General features: G+C 35.1%; 1 protein-coding gene across 2 annotated transcripts; it reads right to left on the reverse strand.

The window, feature by feature from the left end:
• Positions 1–2,785: 2,785 nt before the first annotated feature.
• Positions 2,786–23,592, reverse strand: LOC100175879 (cullin-4A; the record flags this gene model as incomplete). 2 transcript variants are annotated; one of them, XM_018815346.2, is given in 16 exon segments in its annotated part: positions 2,786–3,429; positions 4,413–4,565; positions 4,639–4,746; positions 5,503–5,673; positions 5,763–5,873; positions 6,608–6,724; positions 7,067–7,263; positions 8,257–8,361; positions 8,728–8,920; positions 9,329–9,515; positions 9,652–9,824; positions 9,920–10,082; positions 10,142–10,215; positions 10,500–10,619; positions 13,525–13,615; positions 23,517–23,592. In XM_018815346.2, coding segments are annotated over 16 exon segments (2,135 nt in total), but the record flags the coding sequence as incomplete, so codon positions are not given.
• Positions 23,593–24,356: the final 764 nt, after the last annotated feature.

Below are 24,356 nucleotides of genomic sequence, written 5' to 3' on the forward strand. Positions count from 1 at the left end.
TTAGCAGCGTCGAGCCTTGGACCCATTACCTCTAGGCTACAGGCAGGCGCGCTAACCAACTGTGTTACGGCCAACACCGTATTGTCTATTGAAGAACCTGCCGATTCCAGCGTCGAAGGTTTATGTCGCCGTAGACAACGCCAAAAAATGAATTTCGCTGTGCTAAGGAGGCACCATGAAATAGGCATGTGCTCAGACCCACCGTCAATTAAAATCTTCACCGGCCCGTAAAAGTAAAGTTTGGAGATAAAACCTTCCTGGGTCATAGTTTAGAGCTCACAGTATATACGTGATGCTTTAAAGTATAAGCAAAGCTCAGCAAATGTTGCCGACGAGATCAATTTCAATTTGGTTTATTATTTATATAAAGAGACAGTTCAAGCGGCAGGATAAATTTGTATTTATTGTTCACAAAACGAACAAATGATTTTTAAACCGTACGGTATTGTTTCATGTTATTTACGCCTGTTTCTAATGATAAATTCACTTATCAAGTCACATACACCCACAAAAAATCAGCGGCGAGCCTTAAACCAATTACCCCTGGGTGACCAAGGTGATCCTAGAATACAGATATTATAGCGGCCATTTTCGATACCTTCTACTGGTGCTACTAACCTAAAATTTGGACACTGTATACTAACCAGACCCCAGCGGTATCGAATCTAAAATAAAAAAATTAAAATTTCAAAAAATATTAATTATGAATATTATTATTCGTCATAAAAACATATTTATAAAATTTTCGCACGAACCAGCTTCGAATATGTTATAGCGCTACGTCATAGCTACAAAATGAAAGGGGGCTTGGGTGTAAAATATTAATAAGTATGATCATAACTTGAATCATATAAATATCAAATTTTTAATTTTTTTTGCGAAAATATAGTTTACGCATACATCTATGTTGGTCACTAACATACCATTCCCATTAAAAAAATAATTAATTTTAATTTTTTTTTATTTATGAATATTAATTTTCGTCATAAAAACATATTTATAGAATTTTCGCACGAACTAGCTTGGAATATGTTATAGCGCTACGTAATACCTAAAATATGAAATTTTAATTTCTTCAAAAAAATGCGGGCTTGGGTTCAGAATACAAACAAGTATGGTCATAACACAAATCATATAAATATCAAATTTTCGATTTTTTTTTGCGAAAATATAACTTACGCACATATCTATGTAGGTCACTAACATATCATTTCTGTCAAAAAATAATTAGTTTTAATTTTTTTGAAATTATGAACACTAATATTCGTCATAAAAACATATTTATAGAATTTTCGCACGAACCAGCTTTGAATATGTTATAGCGCTACGTAATACCCAAAAAAATGAAATATTAATTCCTTCAAAAAAATGCGGGCTTGGGTTTAGAATACAAACAAGTATGGTCATATCTTTAATCCCTTGTTCATATATTTTATTTGCACGAACGCAAAAATTATACACGTTATCAAAAATAATATAATAAACAGTAAATGCGTACATTTAAATGTGATGTTTTGAATTTAAATAGAGACTTTGACTGCCGCATCATTTACTTTATCCTATCCGTGCGTAAGTATACCTAAGAAACATCGAGAATTTAATTTATTTGTTTCAATTAATACAAAAAGTTTTTTGTTCTTAAAGCCTCTAAGATTAGGGCCTTTAATTGATATGCTCGAATTGTATGAGACAATATTGAATTGACTAAAGGAAGGCTGGTAAGCTAGTTTGTTTTAGAAGTAGAGGCTCAAGGTCGTTATCGCTTTTCATGATAATTTTTGCGCCTCTGTTATTAAAAAACTCTATTAATGCCAAAGATGAACACATTTGCCGAATTAAATAACAGGATGCAAAAATATTCATAAATAAAAAAATAAAATTAATTATTTTTTTAATGGGAATGGTATGTTAGTGACCAACATAGATGTATGCGTAAGTTATATTTTCGCAAAAAAAATTAAAAATTTGATATTTATATGATTCAAGTTATGATCATACTTTTTAATATTTCACACCCAAGCTCCCATTTTTTGAAGAAAAAATCGTTTCATATTGTAGCTATTAAGTAGCGCTATAACATATTCAAAGCTGGTTCGTGCGAAAATTCTATAAATATGTTTTTATGACGAATATTAATATTCATAATTAATATTTTTTGAAATTTTAATTTTTTTATTTTAGATTCGATACCGCTGGGGTCTAGTTAGTACAGTGTCCAAATTTTAGGTTGGTGGCACCAGAGTCGTAAAAACACCGAGTAGTCCAACTGCCGTCTTTGTGTGTTCAAAATAGAGCAAAAGCGGTGACTTTTGCAATGAATTTAAACGAACTTGTTGAGTTTTATTTGCGATTTCCTTTTGTGGAAAGGCGTAAAACAGCTTCTATTTACATTACCAAACATTTTTTTGAAAAAGCATATAAATTTACCCCCATTAAATGACTAAAATGTCAAAAATCAACCGCTTCTAATTCCATTTTTTGACTTTTTTTGATATAGAAAACAAATAACACTTGTTTTTTACACTTTCCAACCTTTAAATTTGTTTTTAGTCTCAAGTTTTTCTCTAATTTACCGAAAAACATGCATTTTCCCTATACCTACTGTGTTATTTTGGACCCAAATTGCCGTTCAATTTGTCTTTTACGAAACAATGGGTTGGACTACTCGGTATTTCTATGGCTCTGGGTGGCACCAGTAGAAGGTATCGAAAATGGCCGCTATAATATCTGTATTCTAGGATCACCTTGGTCCCCGGGTGGCAAGCAGGCGAGATAACTACTTTGAAACAGCGCAAAATTATTTTATTACTTGCTCTTTGCTTTGTTAGATCGGAAGATGCATTTTTTAACTTATGAATACAGATCATTATAAGCTAAAATAAAATCCTCCACCACCCAAATAAAATACTCAGCCACAAAGTAACTGGTAAGCTGCCAAGAGGTGTATTGAGTGTGGAAATTAAATGAGGTAAGGTGCCAACAGATTGTGCTTTTTAACTCATGCATGGGAAGCTTCTAAAACGAAAGTCACTCCTGGATACAAACACTCACTACTTTGTTTATAAAGCAGCATATGATGTTCCACATCCTAAAATTTCAAGCACACCTTATTCAAGGTTCATAAAATGATATGACAAGTTTAATTTGAAAGACAAACTCGAGTACAAATATTTTTTTGATATGACATGTGTGCTTTACAACCACCCAAAAAATGTCTGCATTTAATTCGACCATACAATTTCAGTTCGCCAATGTGATAGTATAAGTATATTTATGCAAGGCATTCTCTCTTACTCAGTTTAAGATAACAAAGCAGTTTGTTTCATCACAACATTATGCCATATAGTGGTACTGCGTTGTGTTATCCTTGTCTCTCTCCATATAATCCCGTTCAATTAAACTTTCGATTCTTTTTTTAATGTCTGTTGCCTTTGACAAAAATTAGGATTAAACCACAGTTGTATATAAATACAAAACACAGGTTTTATATTGCTAAATTTTAAACAGTTTAAATTTTGAAGGAAACTGCTGACATGATGTATAAACAGAAAGCAATGTATGGCTATTTAGAGTGAATTAATCCTAAAATGAGCATAGCCTACCAACAAACTTTGTATGTACATAGAGCTGCTTAAATGTGATGTAAAGGTACCACTAAAGTTTTAAAAAAATTAAAAGATTTAAAATAAAATCCAAAACTAAACCGATAAATTTAAAAAAATATGCCATGCAACAATGCATGTGATTACCAATAATAAGTGACACACAAGTCAGTTTCTTAAGCACAATAAAAAACAACTTAAGAGTTACCATATATGCTACTTTGTGGGTGATCATTTTTTGTTTTTTTTTCATGTATGGCTCATAATTTGGACAACCTATTAATGACCACTAAGTAGTTACTATGTATGTTACTTTGTGGGGGATTTTTTATTGTGGCTGATAATTTGTACCACCCATTACTAGTGACCATTAGGTTGGAGCAATTGTCGTTAATTGTCTTGCCCAAGAACCTATGTGCCCACAATGGTAGCAGCAATGAGCCTTGAACTCATTACCCATGGTTCAAGGCACTCATTACCCATGGTTCAAGGCAGGCACGCTAACCACTTTCTCACGGCGTCAATACATATTAAGTCGAGTTTTCTTTAGAACTTTAAAAACTAGAAACAGTCAACCTTTTTTTTAGGGAAATCCCATGCATTTTCGCATAGCTGTTGTTTACTTTAGCGGTTTGATTTATCGTAATTTAAAAAAAACGGTTTTGCTTTTTCAAACTCTGGTGGTACCTTTACATCACATTTAAACATAAATATATATTCTCTTTCTATATACAAAGTTTAATATTTTGTTGAAATGCTTCTTTTACTCAAAGTTGTAAGGAAAGTATGAAAGATCTGGCCAGTCCTTACTTTTAGTGGGAATTTCAGTTGGTCATATAGTTCTGTAAGTAGGAGTTGATGGGATAATGTTTTGCGAGTTTTCATTGTTCGGACAATGGCAGCATCAATTTGGTACTGCCGATCTTGAAACACACGCTCAGTAGTGTCTGTATTTTCTTCAACCTGCAGTTACATCAGCAAAATATAATATTTAGCGCAGACATTAAACAGAAAATTTATTTATAAGAAAACTTACCGACTCTTTTAGCTGTATTTGATTTATTTTAATTCGGATCAGCTTGTGTTTAAACTCAGTGTTTAGATTAAAGTTATCACCATCATTCACATCTTTGCCTTTTGGAGACTTTAAATAAAAATATATGGGAGCGTGAAATATGTTATAGTAGACATGTCATGAAAAAATTGTTATCTGTCTGTTTAAATCAATTCAAAACTATAAAAAACAGTCCTGTTTAAATGGTGTGTGGATTAGTGATAAAATGCTTAACTGTACTTCTTTAAACCCAATAAATACAAGCCATGTTTCACTTTTTTGTTTTTGACTGACTGAAACATATTGCTCTGTAGCGACACAGGTGTTGGAATTGTGGGCAAAACTTATAAAAAATATTCAATTGCAAAGTTGTGCTTTGACAAAATTAATTATGTAACTTATACCCACAGAAAGTCCTATGTTGAGATATGATTTTCCCTAAAATCTTGCTAATCTGAATAAATCCATTTATTTCGTTTATAAATTACAATGTTACTGGAATAACAACTTATAACGACAAAAGGAAGTTGTATATTAAACAAGATTTTTGTAAAAAAATCTTGCATAACTTACAAAATCCACTTAAAGGTTTTTAAAATATATATTTCAAACAGATAGCTAAGAAGAAAACCCCAAAGGAGCATGAAGTCATGAAAATAGGATAAAACTTCTCTTTCCTTGAAAGAATTACCATATTCTTATAAACATACATTATATTTCAAAATAAGTTTAATAAATACTTTTAAATGCTATAATGCCCCTTTTAATTTTTTTTCTGTGTCGTAAGGTCCTTAAGGACCTGGGATTTAGGCCTTTTGTAAACCACCAATAAAATAAAATTATTACCTTTGTTAAAATTCTTGCTTTACCACACGCAAGTGATTGTAATGTTCTTCTTAATTCAGAATCTTCAATCTGTGTGTCAGATTTAATTTGTAAGAAAGAAAAGCATGTTGCTTCATTGTACAGAAGAAGAACCAACGCCTGGAACTGTGAAACTTGTAATTCCTTGTTACCCTGAAAAAAACAGATATACTCGTAGATTGTAAGTTCAATTGTATGCAAAACTAAATAACATTAATAATTCTGACAATAAACAATATTACATTTTTGAATTTGCTTTTAAGAACACAATGGCCGAGCGATGCCCTGAAAGACAACTTCCTCCCAGAGTGCTTGCTTAAGTAAAAATCTTTGAAGCTATCTTGAAGTTTGACCTACAATAAATGTTGTTACAAACTACAAAAAAACATTACTTTATTTCAAACCAAAAACAGAATGTTCCTATGATAATGAGTAGATGCATATCATTACTGTTACGTTGTGGGTATGAGAGCTTTGAGCCCACATACGCTTATTTACTTTTATGCTGTGTGTGCTTTTAGGTTTGCATTATTTCAGTCTTTGTTGTGTGTGATGTTTAATTTGTCGATTTTATTGTCTATTTTTATTGGTTTTCCTTATCACTGTTTCACTTTTGCTCACTGTTGTCACGCTTGGTTTCTTTGATTTTTCACACGTTTAAGTCTCGGCGTTTCTGTGCCGTTGGGCTGATTGAAGTGATTTGAGCGTTTTCTATTTCTTGTTTCTATTCGCTTGTTGGGTTAGTTCTCGTTGTACCATGTTGTTGAAAGGTTGTGTAATTGTATTAAGAGATTGTGCGAAGTGTCATTTGACTCGTTTTTACAAAATACGATTGTTCTTAGTAGTTACATTGTACCTGTGTACGCTAACTTGTTTATCGGTCATTGCCACATTTTTTTAGAACATCTGTTTTATATATTTTTATATTTTTTTTATATTTGCTTTTATTAAAACGATATACGATTTTATACAGTTGTTTTAGAGCAGACTACGACAGGCAGGCCCCGTGATTGGCTGTTAAGGCAACGTCCCAGACCATACATCTCAAACACGTAGCAAAAACTATTTAATTTTAAATTTTACTTACAAGATATGAGGGAAGTTGTACTTCCATGGGTGGATAGGTTGGCCAGTATCCCATTGTTAATATGTTCACACTCATATCAATGTTAGGAACTTTACCTTCCTTCTTTGTAGTGACGTGCTAAAAACATAAAGTAGTCAAAATAATAAAATCATGAACAACATTTACGTTTAATTTGTAGATATGTGCCAAGCAATAACAGAGCTTAATAGCTGCGGACCAAACTTCACCTTTTTGAAGCTCAGCGTCAGGGTAATAGAAGGCTAAGCGTCAAGTCCACATTAGATAGCTATAATATTCCAGCAAGACCAAAAAACGTTAGAAATACAGCAACTAAATAACAATAAGACATACCAACTGAATTTACCTTTTGAAAAGTAAGGAATTAAGGTTTAAAGTACTTTTGAACAGTTAATTTATGAGCAGAGCTATTTTAGATTTACAGGTAACAGTATAATGTACCTGTCTATACTGTGCCATTAGCTCCTTTGAATGCGAGATGTCATTAAACATCCCTTCAAGTTTTCCAGTAAACATTCCACCACATTCTTGCTTCAATTTTGACAACATAGACTTTTCTGCATCAACAGATGCACTCTTTCCAACCAAAAGTCGCTTTGCTAAATCTTTCTTATAGAAAGCTTCAAACACATCTTTTCCTGCAGTTCCAAAAATCATATCCTTAAATAAATAATAATATAAAACCAAAAATAAATACAATACTAAACAGGGATGGGCTGCATTCCATACTTTAACGAACCTGAATATCTAAAGTCAAATATCCAATTCAATCCGAAAAATTAATGCCAGCATTTAAACTAATTCACCCTGTTCAATCTAAATCAACCAATTGAGAACATTCAACCGGTGTAAATCAGGCGCCGTTTCCATTTCCAATAATCTATCATAGCATACTCTGCAAGCTTAATCAAATAATACCGGCCGATTGCCTATCACCAAAAACTAAACTCGCATTTTGCACCATTATATGATCCAGAATAACAAAGTTGGCGAAGTAAAACATCGTACTGACAATTAGATGTCACATGATGTATAAGGTCTAATTTAATTGAAATTAAATTTTATGATATCGTAAGGCATGTAATGTGTAAATGGTGACAATTAGTTAATTTTAAAAGGCGAAGGTGCACGATAATTTGTTAGGTTTAAGTCAAGGGGTCATGTGTCGATGATAAAAATCTAATAAAGATTGCACAGGTCAATGAGTTGATTGAATCACAGTGTTGCAAGATGTAGAAATCAGGTCAAACTAGTTTACACAAAAAATTATTGTAATTCAAGATATTTGTTACTTTCCAGAGACCAAATTCTTAACAAAACTCATTTGCAGTGGGTTTTGTTCCAAACTCTAATGTGAAATTTGTGTAATTGTTGATTGTTAAATCAAGACCTTTCCATAACCGAAATTGACGTTTTACCGTTTGGTGTGAACTTAAAAAGTTGCTCGCGTACCACCTGTGAGACCTTTGCGTACCACAGTTTGGGAACCACTGCTTTTAATCATACTGGTCATCAGGATAAGGTTCACAGACCATAACTATTAAATTTTAAATGAGTAATTACTTTATTATAATTTTAATAGAAATAAATTTATAATGTAGAACACTTTCGATGTTTTGGTTAAAAGTTACCATGTATAAATCTGAACAACATCATGATCTGATCCAATGTGCGGTCAAGTTCCACTTCAGTCGCTTCTTTATTACCAGATTTCATTCTTTGATCCACATATTTAGCTATAGAAAAAAGGGGTAAAAATAAAAAAATTGTGCCATTAAATAATTTATAAGATCATGCATGGCCTCCTTAACACACAGTCTATGATTACACCAGAAAAACAAAAAATAGAAATGTGAACTGGTCAAAAAAGAGACTTAATGACGCCAACAATCCCTATTATATTCAAGCTTCTTGAATGGAATTATATCGGCTGCAATTTTAATAATTTCGGTCAAAAACAAAATTTCATTCATGAAACAATAAAATATAATATGCATTGTTTGTGTCAATGGGCCTCTTATTTTTTGAGCAGTTTAGGTGTATTCCTGGGCCCTGTATTGAGTAGGCTATGGATCACATCAAATAACATCCAAATTCCACACCAATTAGTTCAGCTGGTTTATTCTGTCTTTTATTGATTGAAGATTCAAATGCTTCCCTTAAAGCCTCTACAAACTTTAAATCTTTCGAAAAACATTTTGTCACAATGTTTGAAAGTTTTTCTTTCAAATCAAGAAGATCTTGTACCATGGTGTGGTCATTGCTGACATCCAACACAATAAGTGAGGCAACATTCTAATTAGAAAAAACAAAACAAACTGTTTATTTGTTACAAGCGTAGACGTTACTTTAAAGTTATATTAGTTGCATTGCTAAATTAGGTCTAGCTACTATAGTAGCAAAATCCAATAAGTAAGACCCGGCCGTTTAAGGATTAACCATAACATCGTGTTTAATAATCCATGGTGTATACTTCAACTTCTTCATTTGTGTAATTGTTTTAACAGCAAAATACCAAAATACCTTTTTGAAGTTATCCTTACAACACTCATTTATAGCTGGGGTAGTAAGTATAGTGTGCTAACCTTGTTTAATATACTGGGCAGGTAACCTTGCTATAAATTTGACACCATACTGAAAAAACTTTAAAAACTTGACCTATCCAGAACAAAAAGTTGTATCATTTGTTTGAGGCCCAATTACCTTGACATGTTTATTAAAGTGAGTACATAATGATTGTATCCCATCCTTCACTGCTGAGAACAGTTTATACAATCTCATTAAATCATCAATGCGATTTTCCACTATGAGGTGACTTAACCCTTTGCTTAAGAGTGCTTCTGTATGCTTGGATATTAGTTGCTCTTCAACACACAGTGTCAGGGGTTTCCTGAAATTAAATTTTGAAAAGTAAGCAACTTAAACCACTGACATATTGAAAAGTAATATCTAAAAGAGCTAATTATTTATATTTTGGCTGACATCTACAGTTTACATAGTATTTTTTTTTTGCTTTAAAGCTTTACAATGTTGAATGATCCATGCAAGCAAGGCACAGATCTCTCTCCTCAGATATTCTTCTCTCTGTGTGAATCAGATACTCGTGTACTTCCATTGAAGATCGTTTTGCGGACCCTTCAATTGAATAACTCTCTTCTGTTTCATGAAGAAAACGCTTCTCAAACATTGTGTGATAAATCTAAATGAAACTTGTATTGGGTTAGGCCTTCTATAAAATAATACATGATTGGACAATGCTCTGAATGCTAGGTATCCAAGTTAACATAAACTCACATGGAGATCATTAAGCATAGATAGAAGATTGCGGAGTAAACATCGATCAATTGTGTCTCCAGACCTTTCTCGCTTTATTAAATTAAGCAATCCAAAAAAACAACGCTCTCGAACATGTTCTCGACTTAACACATTTTCACGAAAAAGATCAAGGCCAAGATCCCTGGAATATTGGTCATTACGAAGAATATTCTTTACCCTTATAGTCAACCACTAACTTACCATAATGAAGGAAGCATGGAATTTTGAAGAACATATGTTCGATCAAGCACCAGGAATATGCAACGGATCATAATCTATAATCAGTGGTGTGTAATATTTGATATTCTAATGATAATAAATTACTCACGTAAAACTAAAATCAATACATGATTAAAGATTTAAACATAATAAGTTAAATACCTATTTCAACTATTAGTTCTTATCAGCTGTCATTGCATGCAAATTGAGCTCCTTTTTAACTGAACACTGAACTTCATTAAAGTGTACTATGAACAAATTTTTTTGTTTAGATTTGGTTTGTCAAATCGCCAGTTAAGTCTATGGAATATTTTAAATAAAACAATCAATGAATAATGACCGTTTGCTGGCAGTGATCTTGCCACTGTTGTTCAAGTTTTCGAAGAAAGCTTTCACCTGAGACACCATCATCAAATATATGAACCTGCTTCCTGATGTGAGACTCGCATACATCCTTCAACTTTTAAAAGAAATCTTTAAAAATTTATCAAAAGAAGTTTAACTGTATAAAAAATGCATTCCTTGGCAAAAGAGTATACTTGAAATAATATTGTTTCAGTTACTCACAAAAGAGACACTGGGGTAAAAGGGATTTTATGACAGGGGGTATACCCCATACCAACCAGTGCTGCCATTAAGCCGTTTGCTCAGGACACTGAGTTCAATTTACATTGTTATATTTTTTTTTCGCGGAATAATCATGTCCAATCCTACAAGGCCCGAAATGCCTGTCGCGACAGTTGACGTAGTGAGGCTAAAATTTTACCTGCAGGTGTTGTCAAAGTGTGGGTCAGCAACGAATTTTTTTATCTGTAGGGGCAATTCCGGCGTATGTCAGTGTAATACTATTCCATTTAGAGGACAAATAATATCTCTTTATAATTTAAGGTTTGTTATTACATTTTATTAAAATGATTTCTCGTTATCTCTTACGACTTACGTAAAACTAGTATAATACGACTTGGAGCTTGACCTTGAATCTGAAGAGCCTTAGTTCAGTCGCAAGCCGTAACTTTGTTTTTTTTTATCGCGTCTTAGAAAAAAAACAAACCATTTCTATAGTTTAATTTTTTCTGGTTCGCAGGTTTTAAGTTTAATTCGAATTGCTTTTTGAAAGCATGAAGGCCTTGCGTAGCTACTAAAAAGTATTTATTTCATAAAATTGAATATATTTCTTTAGGAAGATTTTAGGAATAATTTACTTTTACAATTGGAAAATCCAGGGGTTGTATACATGTCTTGTATAAATTCTATTATTTCTCAACGCTCGGAGGATTAACCATTTAACTGCTTAAAGCAACTCCAGTCTATGTGGGACCACATGTCACTTCAACGGCGATTCTGCGGTCATTTCTCCATTATCCTTACCAAATTCGATCTCATTTGATGGAGGAAGCAATTTCCTTTTGATTTAAGCAATACAGAATATATCAACGATTAACAAAGTTTGAGTATTGGTTTATAGAAGTTTTTGAACATTTTTAACAAATTTAGCCATTTTTCTTCAATTTTGTGCCCAGTTTTGGCTGTAATCTTCTGTTCGCTCCAATTCGAAGTTGCCGTAGGGGATTCCCCTTGCATACAAGTGTTGTTTAGGCTTCGCAAAGCATTTTTAGCTTTGAAAACTCATTGTAGTGGTGCTAGCATAGAATTTTCGTACTAAGTTGCTCAAATGGACACTGGGACAAATAGGCTTGCATTTTCTTTGATTTTAGTTGTTGAATTAGCTGGTATTCCTCTAATTAGTATGATTTATATATAAACAAAGCAAATCTGTTTGAAAATTCAAAATTTATAACCATCTGCCTGACCGCTTTTCATGATAACTTGTGCTAAAGTTGATGGGTAAAATATATATACATATATTTGGTTTTGAACGAGATTTGATGTTGGATTCAACATGAACAGAACCTATAGGATATTCAAGCTGGGAAACTTTACTTCCTTTCAATGAAAATCAAGCGAAACACCCTAATGACATTTCGAACTGTGTTTGATGTTTTAAAGCTGTTTTCACTGTTATGTTATTAAATTTGTGTTTTCTAGAGCCTCATTGATAAATACAACAGACCAAAATTTACTTTATTCACGGAAAACAAAAATTTTGTCCACAGCACCATCATCAGGAGGTTCAAAAGTACGACACCGATGGCTCTTTATGAGATTTTTGCCTGTATGAACATGCTAGAAGTACATGTTATACATCAAAAGAAAGATATTTTCATACTGATCAAGTTTGCTACGCATTTTTTTTATATATTTATGTGCATTTCTAAAATATTCCATATTGAAAAATTCATTATGACATCATCGTTATTTTGATGACGCTAAAAAAAAATTAAAAATATGAAGTTGAAGACAATTTTATACTACAAACTTTCTACAGCATGTTTTGCTCTAACTACTATATTTTGGTTACAAAATCCAATTAGGTGAGACCTGGTCAAAAGTTAAAAAATTTGAAAAAAATAGGGGCCAGTTAAAGGGTTAATGGGGGCAGTGTACCTTTTTATTGTTTATACATTTTATTTAAGGTACCCTTAGGTAACCTAAGGTTTTATTAGGGTATGCTTTGATTACCCTGCATACCCACGTTCCCGCCTATGTGATGGACACTATGTATACTTTTCTCATGGCTTGCAAACTGTAATTTTATTTTAATGCAATGAAGTATGGAAATGATCCATGTTTTTATCGCTTTGTAGCCTACAAATTATCGGTCTTTTGCTTCATGATGAAAATTAAAAACAGCATGAGGTAATTTTGCATATAAAAAAATTACAAAAGAAAAAAGTTGCACTGTCGTAACTAGAGGAGTAAGTGAGTTTTAGGATTTCTTGATGAAAAAAGCACAAATGCTGTTAACCAAAGCCCTGAACGCTTGTTTTCTAGTATGGGAACATGGAATTTTGTAATGCAACAGGGTAATCATCATTAAGTTTTTACATCATTGTCACGAAGCGGCATTTAATCATGGACAAACAAACTGTATTGCCGTTTTGCGAACCTGTTTTTCGTTGCACTGTATTTTCGTTTAGTGTTAATTTTTTATACTATATAGCCTATTGCCTATTTTACCTTCAATGTTTAAAATTAAAATCTTTTTTCACATTGCAATTTTTCACGTTGTCATTCGTTTACGACCTATTCAATACGCGAAATACTGATTATTCTGGCAATAATAGCAACTGTCACCCGGTTACGACAATTTGTATGTGACGTATGATATTAGAATGATTTTTTCGTAATAATTTGGATGTTAAAAAATGTGCTCAGCGACACCTGGCAATGAATCTGAGCACTGAATTACAAACTAATAAAAAGGGACCAAAAAAGTGAATATGAATAAAAAACTTTTTTGATACCTGACCATAGAGATTTTTTGCTATCTTATGAGAACATAGATTTTCAACTGCTTTGTATAATTCTTCAAGGCTGTATCGTATAAATGAGGATCTGAAATGATTTTATTTGTCAATTCAGAATTCATACAACATTGGCTAGTTTTTTAAAAAAACAAAAATATTTATACAAAATAATAGATAATGGTTAAAAAGTTTGAGCAGGTCTTTCTTAATTGGTATTTCGCAGCAAAATGAATGAATGCATAAATGGATGTAACTGACTTTATCCTCGCTTGGCCGGAAACTTGTGTTCATACACCTCGTACTAGTTTACGAGTTACCAAGTATGTTATAAAAACTGACTAAAGGTCATCCAAGGTCACACAAAATAACAAGACCTCTTGATCCAATGCATGTAATATTAGTCTTTATTAGAATAATACTCTGGCACACAAACTCAGCTTATATAGGAACACAAATTCAAGCATAACATTGAACATAGAGATTGAGAAAAAAATAAAATAATTGTTTGGACAATAGTGATACTTTAAGGAGTTAACATACAGGTCATGATAATTATAAAAATCTTGTTGAAGTAAATAATAAATATCTTATAAAATAAAATATTAACATGGTATTTTGTGGGTGAATATTTTCGAGAGGGGATTTTTTTCATTTTCTTTAATGTATGGCTAATAACTTGGACCACCCACTAGCGACCAATGGGTTAGAATGATTGCCGTTAAGTGTCTTGCCTGGTGGCGCAGCCAGGACAAAAACAAGAGGGTTTTCAAGCGCGAAAATTGTTTTATTGAGAAATCTCGGACACTAATTTAGAGCGATATAATGTTTCTTTATTCTGAGCGGGAGAAATTTAGAACACTAATTCAGAGGGATATGTTTCTTTGTTCCTAGCGGGAGAAATCACAGACACTAATTCAGAGCGATATAATGTTTTCTTTATTCTGAACCAGAAAAATCTCGTAAATCCGGATGGTGACCAGTTAATTTTATTGCAAAAATAGATTTAAGCGTGTCTGTTACTCAAGCTACCAAATCTTGGTATAAAGCGTAATTCTGACTATAGTGCCTCAGTGATAGAAAGGGTTGTTTAAGCTGTGATTTATTGTTTTATGTTTGTCGCATTTTCGTAATAATTACATGTGTTCGTAATTATCAGATAACGAAGTCGATCGAATAACAAACATTGCCGTGTTGCACTTTGAACCTTTCGTCATTCAATTGTTACTTTACATGGATTATTACAACATAAATATTAATTATGACATTTTATAATGTACCAATCGTGAGGAATGTGCCGATTGCCTAACCAACCACGAGATCGAAACGTCACATATTTAAACTCTGCGCCAGCTTAGGAAATAAAGGAAGATGCAACACTTAGTAAGCGAAGCAATCGTTGTGAATCTGTTTTTTTTGAAAAATGACGAAACGCAACGTCAGTGTACAGCCAGTGTTTTATGAACTATACAATTTATTTAAATGTTTAAACTTCTGAATTTTGAAATATTGTTACATAACATAACAAGTGTACATAAATTTCCAGTTTTATGGATAAAATTAATATCTTGTAACTGGGATTTCCGAAACTCTGGTTCTCGTGCAGTGCAAACGAACAACGTTTTTTGGCACCTGTTCTAGCTCGACCCGGACGATATTTACTTTGTGACGAGCCGTTTCAACATTTTTAGCTAATCGTTGTGTTTTTGATGATACGCCACTGGATGCACCGCCGGATGTAAGAAAGTTGACTTCATATTATACGATTTTTTTAAACCCCCCCAAAAAAATAAATTGAAATTTTTTTTTCCTTTTGTTTTTTAGTAATTGTCGTAACATTATTTTAATTCACATTAATTGCGTAAAGCGTGTCATTTCATGTTATATTCTCTACTACAGTGGTTTCAAACTTTTTAAAATTAAGGCGCTGCTTAAAGCACGTACTAAGTATTTTTGCAAACTTAACTATAAGTAAAGCGGCATAAATATCCAACCTGTTTTCAAGCCCCTGCAGGCAAAATAATCAATAAGATAACTGCTATTATGACGCAAATAATCAGCATGTTAATTACTATTATGTCGTAATGAATTGCCAGTTGAAACAATCGCTACTATGATGCAATGAATCGACATGTGAATCCTTACTATTTCGTAATAGACATGCTGCTTGGCTGAGCAAAACATCGTAAAAATAAAGCAGTGTTAATTCTGAAACATATTTAGGCAAATTACATTTATTTTACTCGCAACTTTAAGAAGGCAATGCTAAGTATGCAATACGAATTCCAGCTAAAAAACTCTGTAAATAATCAGGTGACTTTTTTGTTTAACATTCAAAAGCCTTTAGTTTTATTATGTAAGTGGTATGAGAACGCTGCATGAACTAAAAAGTGGTATGGGAATAGATAAAGTTTGGAAACCATTGATTTAAATAAATCATATAATTTATAAAACATTGGCTACACGCTGAGGTTGCGTTTCGTCATTTTTTACGAGAACAGATTTACAACGGTTGCTACGCTCACTTAGTCTTGAATTTGCGCATAGGCGTCGATTTCCGGTGTGGCAGAGGTGGCATGCCACCCCAGTTTTAATGTCTACAGTGTTAGAATACGAAACACACTACACGCGCCACCTCACTTATATACAATCAACTACGTTCGTAACGAAAGTTCACTACAAACGGGCCATTGTTTCGTTAAGTTTGAACTTTAGACTTGGTACCTCAACTCTAAAATGCTCCGCACGCATGCCTTCATGCAGTTCCTATTGTATCTAATTTGTATGTGTGATGCCCCTCCCCAACTATGTGCATTGTGTTCTGCCTCAGTGATTTTGCCGTCTTCCTTTTTCTACCTGGCCTCCTGTTTGACCTTGTTGGTCATTTATTCTAAACGTGTGCTTGTGTTTTGAGGTGCTCTAATAAACCTAACTACTAGCTTAACAGAATTAATGACGCAACAATGCCGCATGTTCTATACTAATAATATACTTGTCTATACTAAGAAATTATATAATACTGCAACATTTGGACTTTGTGCCTAATGTTTAAATTTATTGATTACCGCAAGCGCAAATTAAAATATGAATCAGCCGAGCATGGAAACTCTTTTCTCTGCAGCGAAAAAAACAAAAGGGTAGTGAAAATGTAGCAGAATCTGCTTTGTCGACATCCGCCGTAATGTAGCCATCACCTTAAACGGATGTTGCATACCAGCCTCTACTGTCCACAGAAGCACCTGACTTGTGTTTGTCTGGGGAACAGATCTTGCCGCAAAGTATGCCAAAAAAATGCCTCTGGCAGATCTGAAGAGCGGCATTGGTTCAACAAGTTTCCATTTTAGGTCTTAATAAAGACCAAACTTGTTTTTGTGCCACTTGTGTTTGGGCTTTTAGAAGTCGGCTGGACCCAAGAAGCATGGGAACTTTGAAATCAAGTCCGTGGGTGATGACAGAAAATGGTTGGTGCTATTTTAAAAAGGTTAGACAATGTATAGAATGCTCAAGCCCAACATAAGCGCATCTTCCTCTATCATGGTAAGATACTGTTTGCTTAATTTTCTTTCTCACCTGACCAATAAATACTATTATTTTCTCCTTTATAGATTGGCATGGAAGAATTGGCCACATCAGCATTAGTTGACAGAAGTTTAAAAGAAATATATAAAATAATAGGCTTGTGCTAACAGCAATATTTGACGCTGCCGGGCACCAGGGTGTAACAGACCAGGCATTACGTGATCACAACGATGAAAAAGAAATGGAAAACCTGTGGTCACTCCTGCATCAGCTTAGCAAACACAACCCGACTATTAAGGATTATTTTTATAAAACATTTCGACAGAGTAACTCATGTCCCCGGAAATTCAAAACGAGATGGTGTCGATGTTGGGTCATGCTGTGGTACGGGAGCTTTTAGAAATCATGAAAAAAAGAATCCAAGTTGTTTTGTTTGGAGGTTTTATATTCCATTGTTATAGATGAAATGTCTGATATTTCGCAGTATAGATGAAATGTCTGATATTTCGCAGCAAATGTCTAATATTTCGCAGTAACCAAGTTAGTTTTTCCAGGCGGTATTATGACAAAGACCTTCAAAGTAACGAAGTCTTCACTAGGTTTTATGATACCAGTAACTGTGACGAAGCCACTTTGTTCCAACTTGTGGAGGATGTATTAACCCAATACGGGTTGAAACTTTCGCAAATTTGCAGACAAGGGTACGACGGTGGGGCCAACATGGCAGGAAGAGTTAAAAGGCTTCAAAGCAGAATTTCAAATAAAATTCCAAAGCATCCTATATGCACTGCACAGGGCATCAATAAAGTCTTGTTTGCCAAGATGCTTGTGGGACAAATTTCGTAGTAAAACGGTCTATGGCATCTTTAAATTGCATTGGTAATTTTATTAAAGAATTATCCAAAGGCCTAAACAAATTTAACACCATAACTGCTGGTTCTTCCAAAGCCCCTACAATTCGCCCACTCTGCCCTACGAGTTGGGTTTTAAGATTAAGTAATCTTGATGCAGCATTGATTAACTACAAAGGCATATTAGAGTATCTTCACGAAACTAGCACAGACACGCCGCAAAAATGTAGTATCAGGTCCACACATTGTCATACCTGGAACTTGAATATATGAAAAAACTCAGCAGCTATTTCCCTTGGGAGGCTTTTGGAGCACCTTTTTCGAACCATAAAGCCCACCCATGTTTTATGTCAAAGACGACATGTGTTAAATGGAGACATGCAAGAGGCGTTGGCGATGTTAGCCAAGCTGATAAGTCCTCCAATAAAAACGCAGTTGTGTTTTTTGTTGAAACGAATGCAGACACGGAAGTATTTTACTGACATCTTAAAAGATATTTTACAATCCGCAGCACGAGCAACTTTGGAAAGGTACGACTTGCAGCTGCCCCGTTCGGCTACTAAGACTCGTTTTAGAAGACAGCCATTTGACGGAAAATGAAATAGAAGGAATTTTACGACGGAGATAGGGATCCACAAGAACTAAAAAGGGAGAGAGTCTAGTGGTTCGCTCGCTGTCGACGGAAGGGTGTTGAAATCTCAATAAAGCAACTCCGCAAACAGCTAGCAAAAGTCCCGATGAAAGACATAATTCCCAATTTACATACGGCTGTTATTACAAATATCGTGCTGCCAACTTCATCATGCGAGACTGAGCGTTCCTTCAGTGAGCTCAGAAGAATTTAAACATATCTGAGTTCGACACAGAATCAGCAAAGATTTAACAACCTGGCAATACTAAACATTCACAGCAACACAGCAAAATCTCCGGATATAAACCACATCGCTGAGGAATTTAATTCCAAAACACAAACCAGACGTAATCGATTCGGCGTGTGAATTTTATCTCTGTCTGCAGATAAAGATGTCTCTTTATGCTATTTTCTTTGTTGTTTTCCTATTCTTTACGTTAATTTTCTTTACGTTAAATTACAAAGTACTGAGTTGCTTGCATTCGCTCTATGAAGCTACGACCAAGTCTTGTTAGGGGAAAAGCGAGCATTCACAGCACGCTGTAACGCGCTAGTATGACAAATTAACAGGGTCTCACTCGCTTTTAACACAGTTTCTCAAATTGTGTTAATATGTTGTTGCCACCCCCCAAAAAATATTTAAAGTAAAAAAAACGACGCCTATGAACATGCGACTAACCTAAAACAATAATTCGCAGCTTTAACAAAGTTTCTATCACACAGGCGCCCGCACTATAGTCAGAAATACGCTTTATACCAAGATTTGGTAGTTTGAGTGACAGGCACGCGTAAAATCCTGCTGTGCCACTGCCCACAATGGTAGCAGCCACGAGGCTTGAACCCATTACTTCTGGGCTACATGCAGGTGCGATAACCACTTTGCCACAGCACTGGTGATTACAGCAAACACCAAATGAAAGGACGGCAATGTTTAAATCTTAGAATCCCAGAAAGAGTGTGGGCTCGCGGAATATCTTACAATCTGTTTTTATCACAATTGAAAGCAATTAAACAACATACGTTGGGGTTAAGCAATATTGTAAATTATGGTAATGGATGACATCACAATTAAGCTTATTACGTCGACAATTCCCAATAGGTCTCTGTGACTAAAAATGTGTTTGGCTACCAAAAAATAACTGTCCCGAAGTCAACAGCAAGTTGGAATTGGGGATGCACCGGGTCGAATCCAGGTCCAATTAACCGGTCGAGTATCGACGTTTTCGTGGTATTCGGACCCGGCCGGGTATCGCAATTACTCTGTCCGGGTAATTTCATTAATATTTTAGTTGTTCGTCATTTAATAACACGGAAAAAATGGTTTGTACGGCAGGTATTCAAACGTTTTCATGGCCCGTTGATCCATGTTCTCGCGCAACAAAGTCCGACGTAACATTTCGTACTATGACGAAACAAACATACCTTCATTCGAGTTGCGCAATACTGTGCGTAAAAATAAACTAAACGCATTTATGCATACTATACTCCGTGAAATTGTTGCTGTACGAGAGAATTAAGAATGAGTTCTACTTCAAAGTCATCTTTTGTTTGGAAGTATTTCGAAGTAATGGAAACAGACACCTCCACAACAGTATGTAATCTGTGCAACGTATTGATAAGTCAGGGAAAGTCTGTTGCTACATATACGACAAGCTCCATGATAAAGCACTTACTATTAAAAACATTAAATCGATGTAAGGAAGCAAGAAAGTGGTGTGGCTACTCAAAGCAACTGCGGTAAAAGACCGACCGCTCAACAGACAATCGAAGGGATGTTTGCCAACAAAAAATGTTTTTCAACAACGCACCCAGCTGCCCAAAAAATTACAAAACTTATATGTGAGATGGTTGCAGCAAATTTTCTTCCTTTATTTGTGGTCGAAAACGAAGGCTTTAGGCGTTTAATTACTGAACTCCAACCCCGCTATAATATTCCGTCAAGAAAATATGTAACTGAAACGCATGGTCAATAATTCGATTGTTTTGCTGGAACGACAGATATATGGACAAGCATTCAAAACATCGCGTATATGAGCCTCATGATTTATTTTGTATCGTATGATAAGGGCAATCTACGTCTTCTGTCCTACGTGTTGTCGTGTAACGAATTAGAAGGGTCGCATACTGCTCAGCATATCTTAGAAGAGATAAAACTTCAAGAAGCTCTCTGGGATATACAGTTACGGTACATGGTCAGCGATAATGCAGCCAACGTTGTTAAAGCCCTGCGTGATGGTGAGATCAAGGGAGTGCGGTGCATGGCGCATACCATCAACCTAGTTGTACACCACGCCTTAAAAAATTCCCAACGAACGGTCAATGATACAGTTGCCGTTGCTCATCGTATTGTTACACACTTCCACCATTCTCCGCGGGCATGCGGCATGTTAAAGTCAGTGCAAACGGATCTTAACCTTCCAAAACACAAGCTCATCCAAGATGTCCCAACTCGTTGGAACTCAACATTTTTTATGCTTGAGCGATTATTGGAGCAGAAACCCGCAATAAATCAGTTGTATCAGACCCATGGCGAGTTTCAGAACCTATCGTTTAATGAGTGGAAGCTAGTTGATTCATTAACAATTGTTTTAAAAATGTTCGATAAAGCCACCTGTGAGCTGAGCGGCGAGGCAGCAACAATTTCTCACATTCTGCCTATTAAAGTAAATCTTGTGAGAAAATTGAAAAAATTTGAACATGAGAATGCAGAAGGCAGGTTGTTTGGTATAGGCACTTTCATATCGGTACTAAAAGAGCAGTTACAACACAGGTTTAGTAAACCACACCGTGGTGTGCCAGAAGCTAAAAATTGCTATTTGTCATCGACAGACGATTCCGGCAACGAAGATAGCATTTTGTTTGACTGTCCTCTGTCCGACGATCAAATTGTTGACACTGAAACAACGCCAAGATTGGAACAGATGGATCACCGCGCGTCCGCGCGGATTGTCCCACATTGTTTTCCTTAGCTTTATCACTTCTTTCTTGTCCACCAACAAGTGTATCGTCGAAACGTCTTTTCAGTTCATTGGGCGTGATTGTATCTCCCCTGTGTAATCGTCTCAAGCCAAAGAATGTGGAAGTGCTAACATTTTTGCACTACAATCTCCAAAATCTTAATTTTTTGTATTAAATGTTGTCTAGGAATTTGTGCCTCTCATGTAAATAATTTTTTTTTTTTGTTAATAAAAATTCGTTCCACATATTCAGTTGAATTGAAGCGCTAATCAATGTATACATGTCTGATGGATCGACTAGATTATGGTTATTTCGTTTTGATACCTACTAATTCGCTGACGGACGTGTCTTTACTTGCTTGCATGCATGCGATGTAAGCATAGGCGTCGATTTTTTTAACGTTGTAAACCAATCTTAAGGGGGCGAAAAAAATGTCAGTGTATGCCTAACTAGGATGCATGTGAAAGCTAAAACACGACACACGTGAAGGCTAAACTACAACGCAAGTGAAGGCTAAACTACAACGCACGTGAAGGCTAAACTACAAGGCACGTTAAGGCTGAAATACGACGCACGTGAAGGCTAAACTACGACACACGTGCAGGCTAAAACACGACACACGTGAAGGCTAAACTACGACACACGTGGAGGCTAAACATGACATACGTGAAGGCTAAACTACGACGCACGTGAAGGCTAAACTACGACACACATGAAGGCTAAACTACGATGCACATGAAGGCTGAACTACAACACGTTGTAAGCTAAAACACGACACACGTGAAGGCTAAACTACTACGCACATGCAGGCTAAACTACTACGCACATGCAGGCTAAACTACAACACACGCGAAGGCTAAACTACGACGCACGTGAAGGCTAAACTACGAGGCACGTGAAGGCTAAACTATGATGCTTGTGAAGGCTGAACTACAACACGCTTGTAAGCTAAAACACGACACACGTGAAGGCTAAACTACGTTTCATGTGAAGGCTAAACAAGACGCACATGAAGGCTAAATTCTGACCCACGTGAAGACTAAAATACGACGCACGTAAGGACTAAACTACGAGGCACGTGAAGGCTAAATTCCTATGCACGTAAAGGCTAAACTAAAAAAGGTTTACACGTAAAGGTTTACTTTAAAAACGCAAACATTCAGCCTGTTTTTAAACCTCCTACATGCTAAATGATAAACGTGTAAATGCCTATTATGACACAAACAATCAACGTGTGGATTGCTATTATTTCGCAATCAATTGCCAGGTTAAACAATTGCTATTATGACGCAATAAATCCACGTGTGAATCCCTACTGTTACGTAACAAACAGTCTACCTAGCAATAAAAACATAGTAAATATAAAGTACAACGCAAACATAAACCGAACGGTTATTTTATTTCGCTTTTGCATTGATCGGGATAATGCGTTGTTACGCAATAATACAGGTACCGTAAACCAGGGGGCGCGCGCCCCCGGGGAATCAACGCCAGTAGACGTAAGGCTACACAAGGCGCATTTTCGCTTTATATGACAACCGCATACTCGTGCGGACTCGACGACAGCCGCATAATACATAAATAAAAACGCCTTTTTGACGTCACTCGCCTATTGTGATGTCACTCGCCGGGTACTCGGATTCGCCCGGGTAACGTTTCTGGTTTCTCAATTTTAATTTCGTCCCATCCCTAGTTGGAATTAAAGAACCCAGGTTGTATTAAAGAACTCAGGTTTTACGGCTGCCAGAACCCCAACCACTGCTGTGTGTGTTAGCTAATCAAAACACTGCTAAATAGAGTGTACAGACTGAACATTTTAATGATTTGGCTGCTAATGATTATGCCTTAGTTAAAGCAGCTTGCCACTGCAATCTGCATGAACAGGCATCGTGCTAAACTGTTGAACTTTGATAAATTCATGTATAAATTCAGCCTCTCCAAATTTTTTTAGTAAAATACACTTAAATACACATAGAATATTATATATACATACATACATATTAAACTATTTAAAATTTAAATAAATATGAAACCTGTGAATAGCCGAAACAGCATCTTCAAGTTTTTTCCAGGTATCTCTTTCATAATTGTCCGGTAACACTGGTTTATCTGTGGGTAGCAACAAAGTTATAAGGGTATTTTGACAATAGATTACATTGCCAGGTCTAGAGACTAACTGTAAAATAAATCATGTCTAATGATTTTTCCTAAACAGTGGCAGACAAAGATTTAGAGTTAACACAAAGATCATTAAATCTCAGTATTTCTAGGTACGTTTTTAAATGTCGTATATTATTTAAATAGTGCTGCATCTACTTATACAGTCACCCCGCTTTAACGAACTACATCTGAACCAAACCAAACTGTTTCTATGAAGTGGGTGGTCTTATTATATGGGGATGAACTAATTTGACACTCTTGACCCCTAATAAAACACTTGCTTTATCTCTCTAAAAATAGTGTAGGCGCCTGCGTCCAATGTTTAATAAGGTAATGCTATTAAATCCTATTTTTGGTCGAAATGTGCTCCACTTAAGCAGCTATTGATCTGTTTAAGTGGGGAGTTTGCAAACGTTTATTAGGGGAGTTTGCAAAAAGTTTATTAGAATTTGGACTTACAAAAAATCGATCTGATTAATATTTAACACAAATAAGTATGGCAACACTGTAGGAATATTGAATTAGACATCCTGTAGTTGTTAATAAATTAATGATTTAAATTCAGAACAATCAAAAGTAACAGCTGGTACTTTATTTGCTCTTTGGCTCTAGTGTCTTATTATCCATAGAAACAGTGTGGTGTATACCATCACGATTTCTAGCTTTCGGCTTGCATATGTAACAACATGAAACTAATACAGTAGTGCTGCAGC

This window comes from Ciona intestinalis, unplaced genomic scaffold, assembly GCF_000224145.3.
Source record: "Ciona intestinalis unplaced genomic scaffold, KH HT000067.1, whole genome shotgun sequence".
NCBI lineage: Eukaryota > Metazoa > Chordata > Ascidiacea > Phlebobranchia > Cionidae > Ciona > Ciona intestinalis.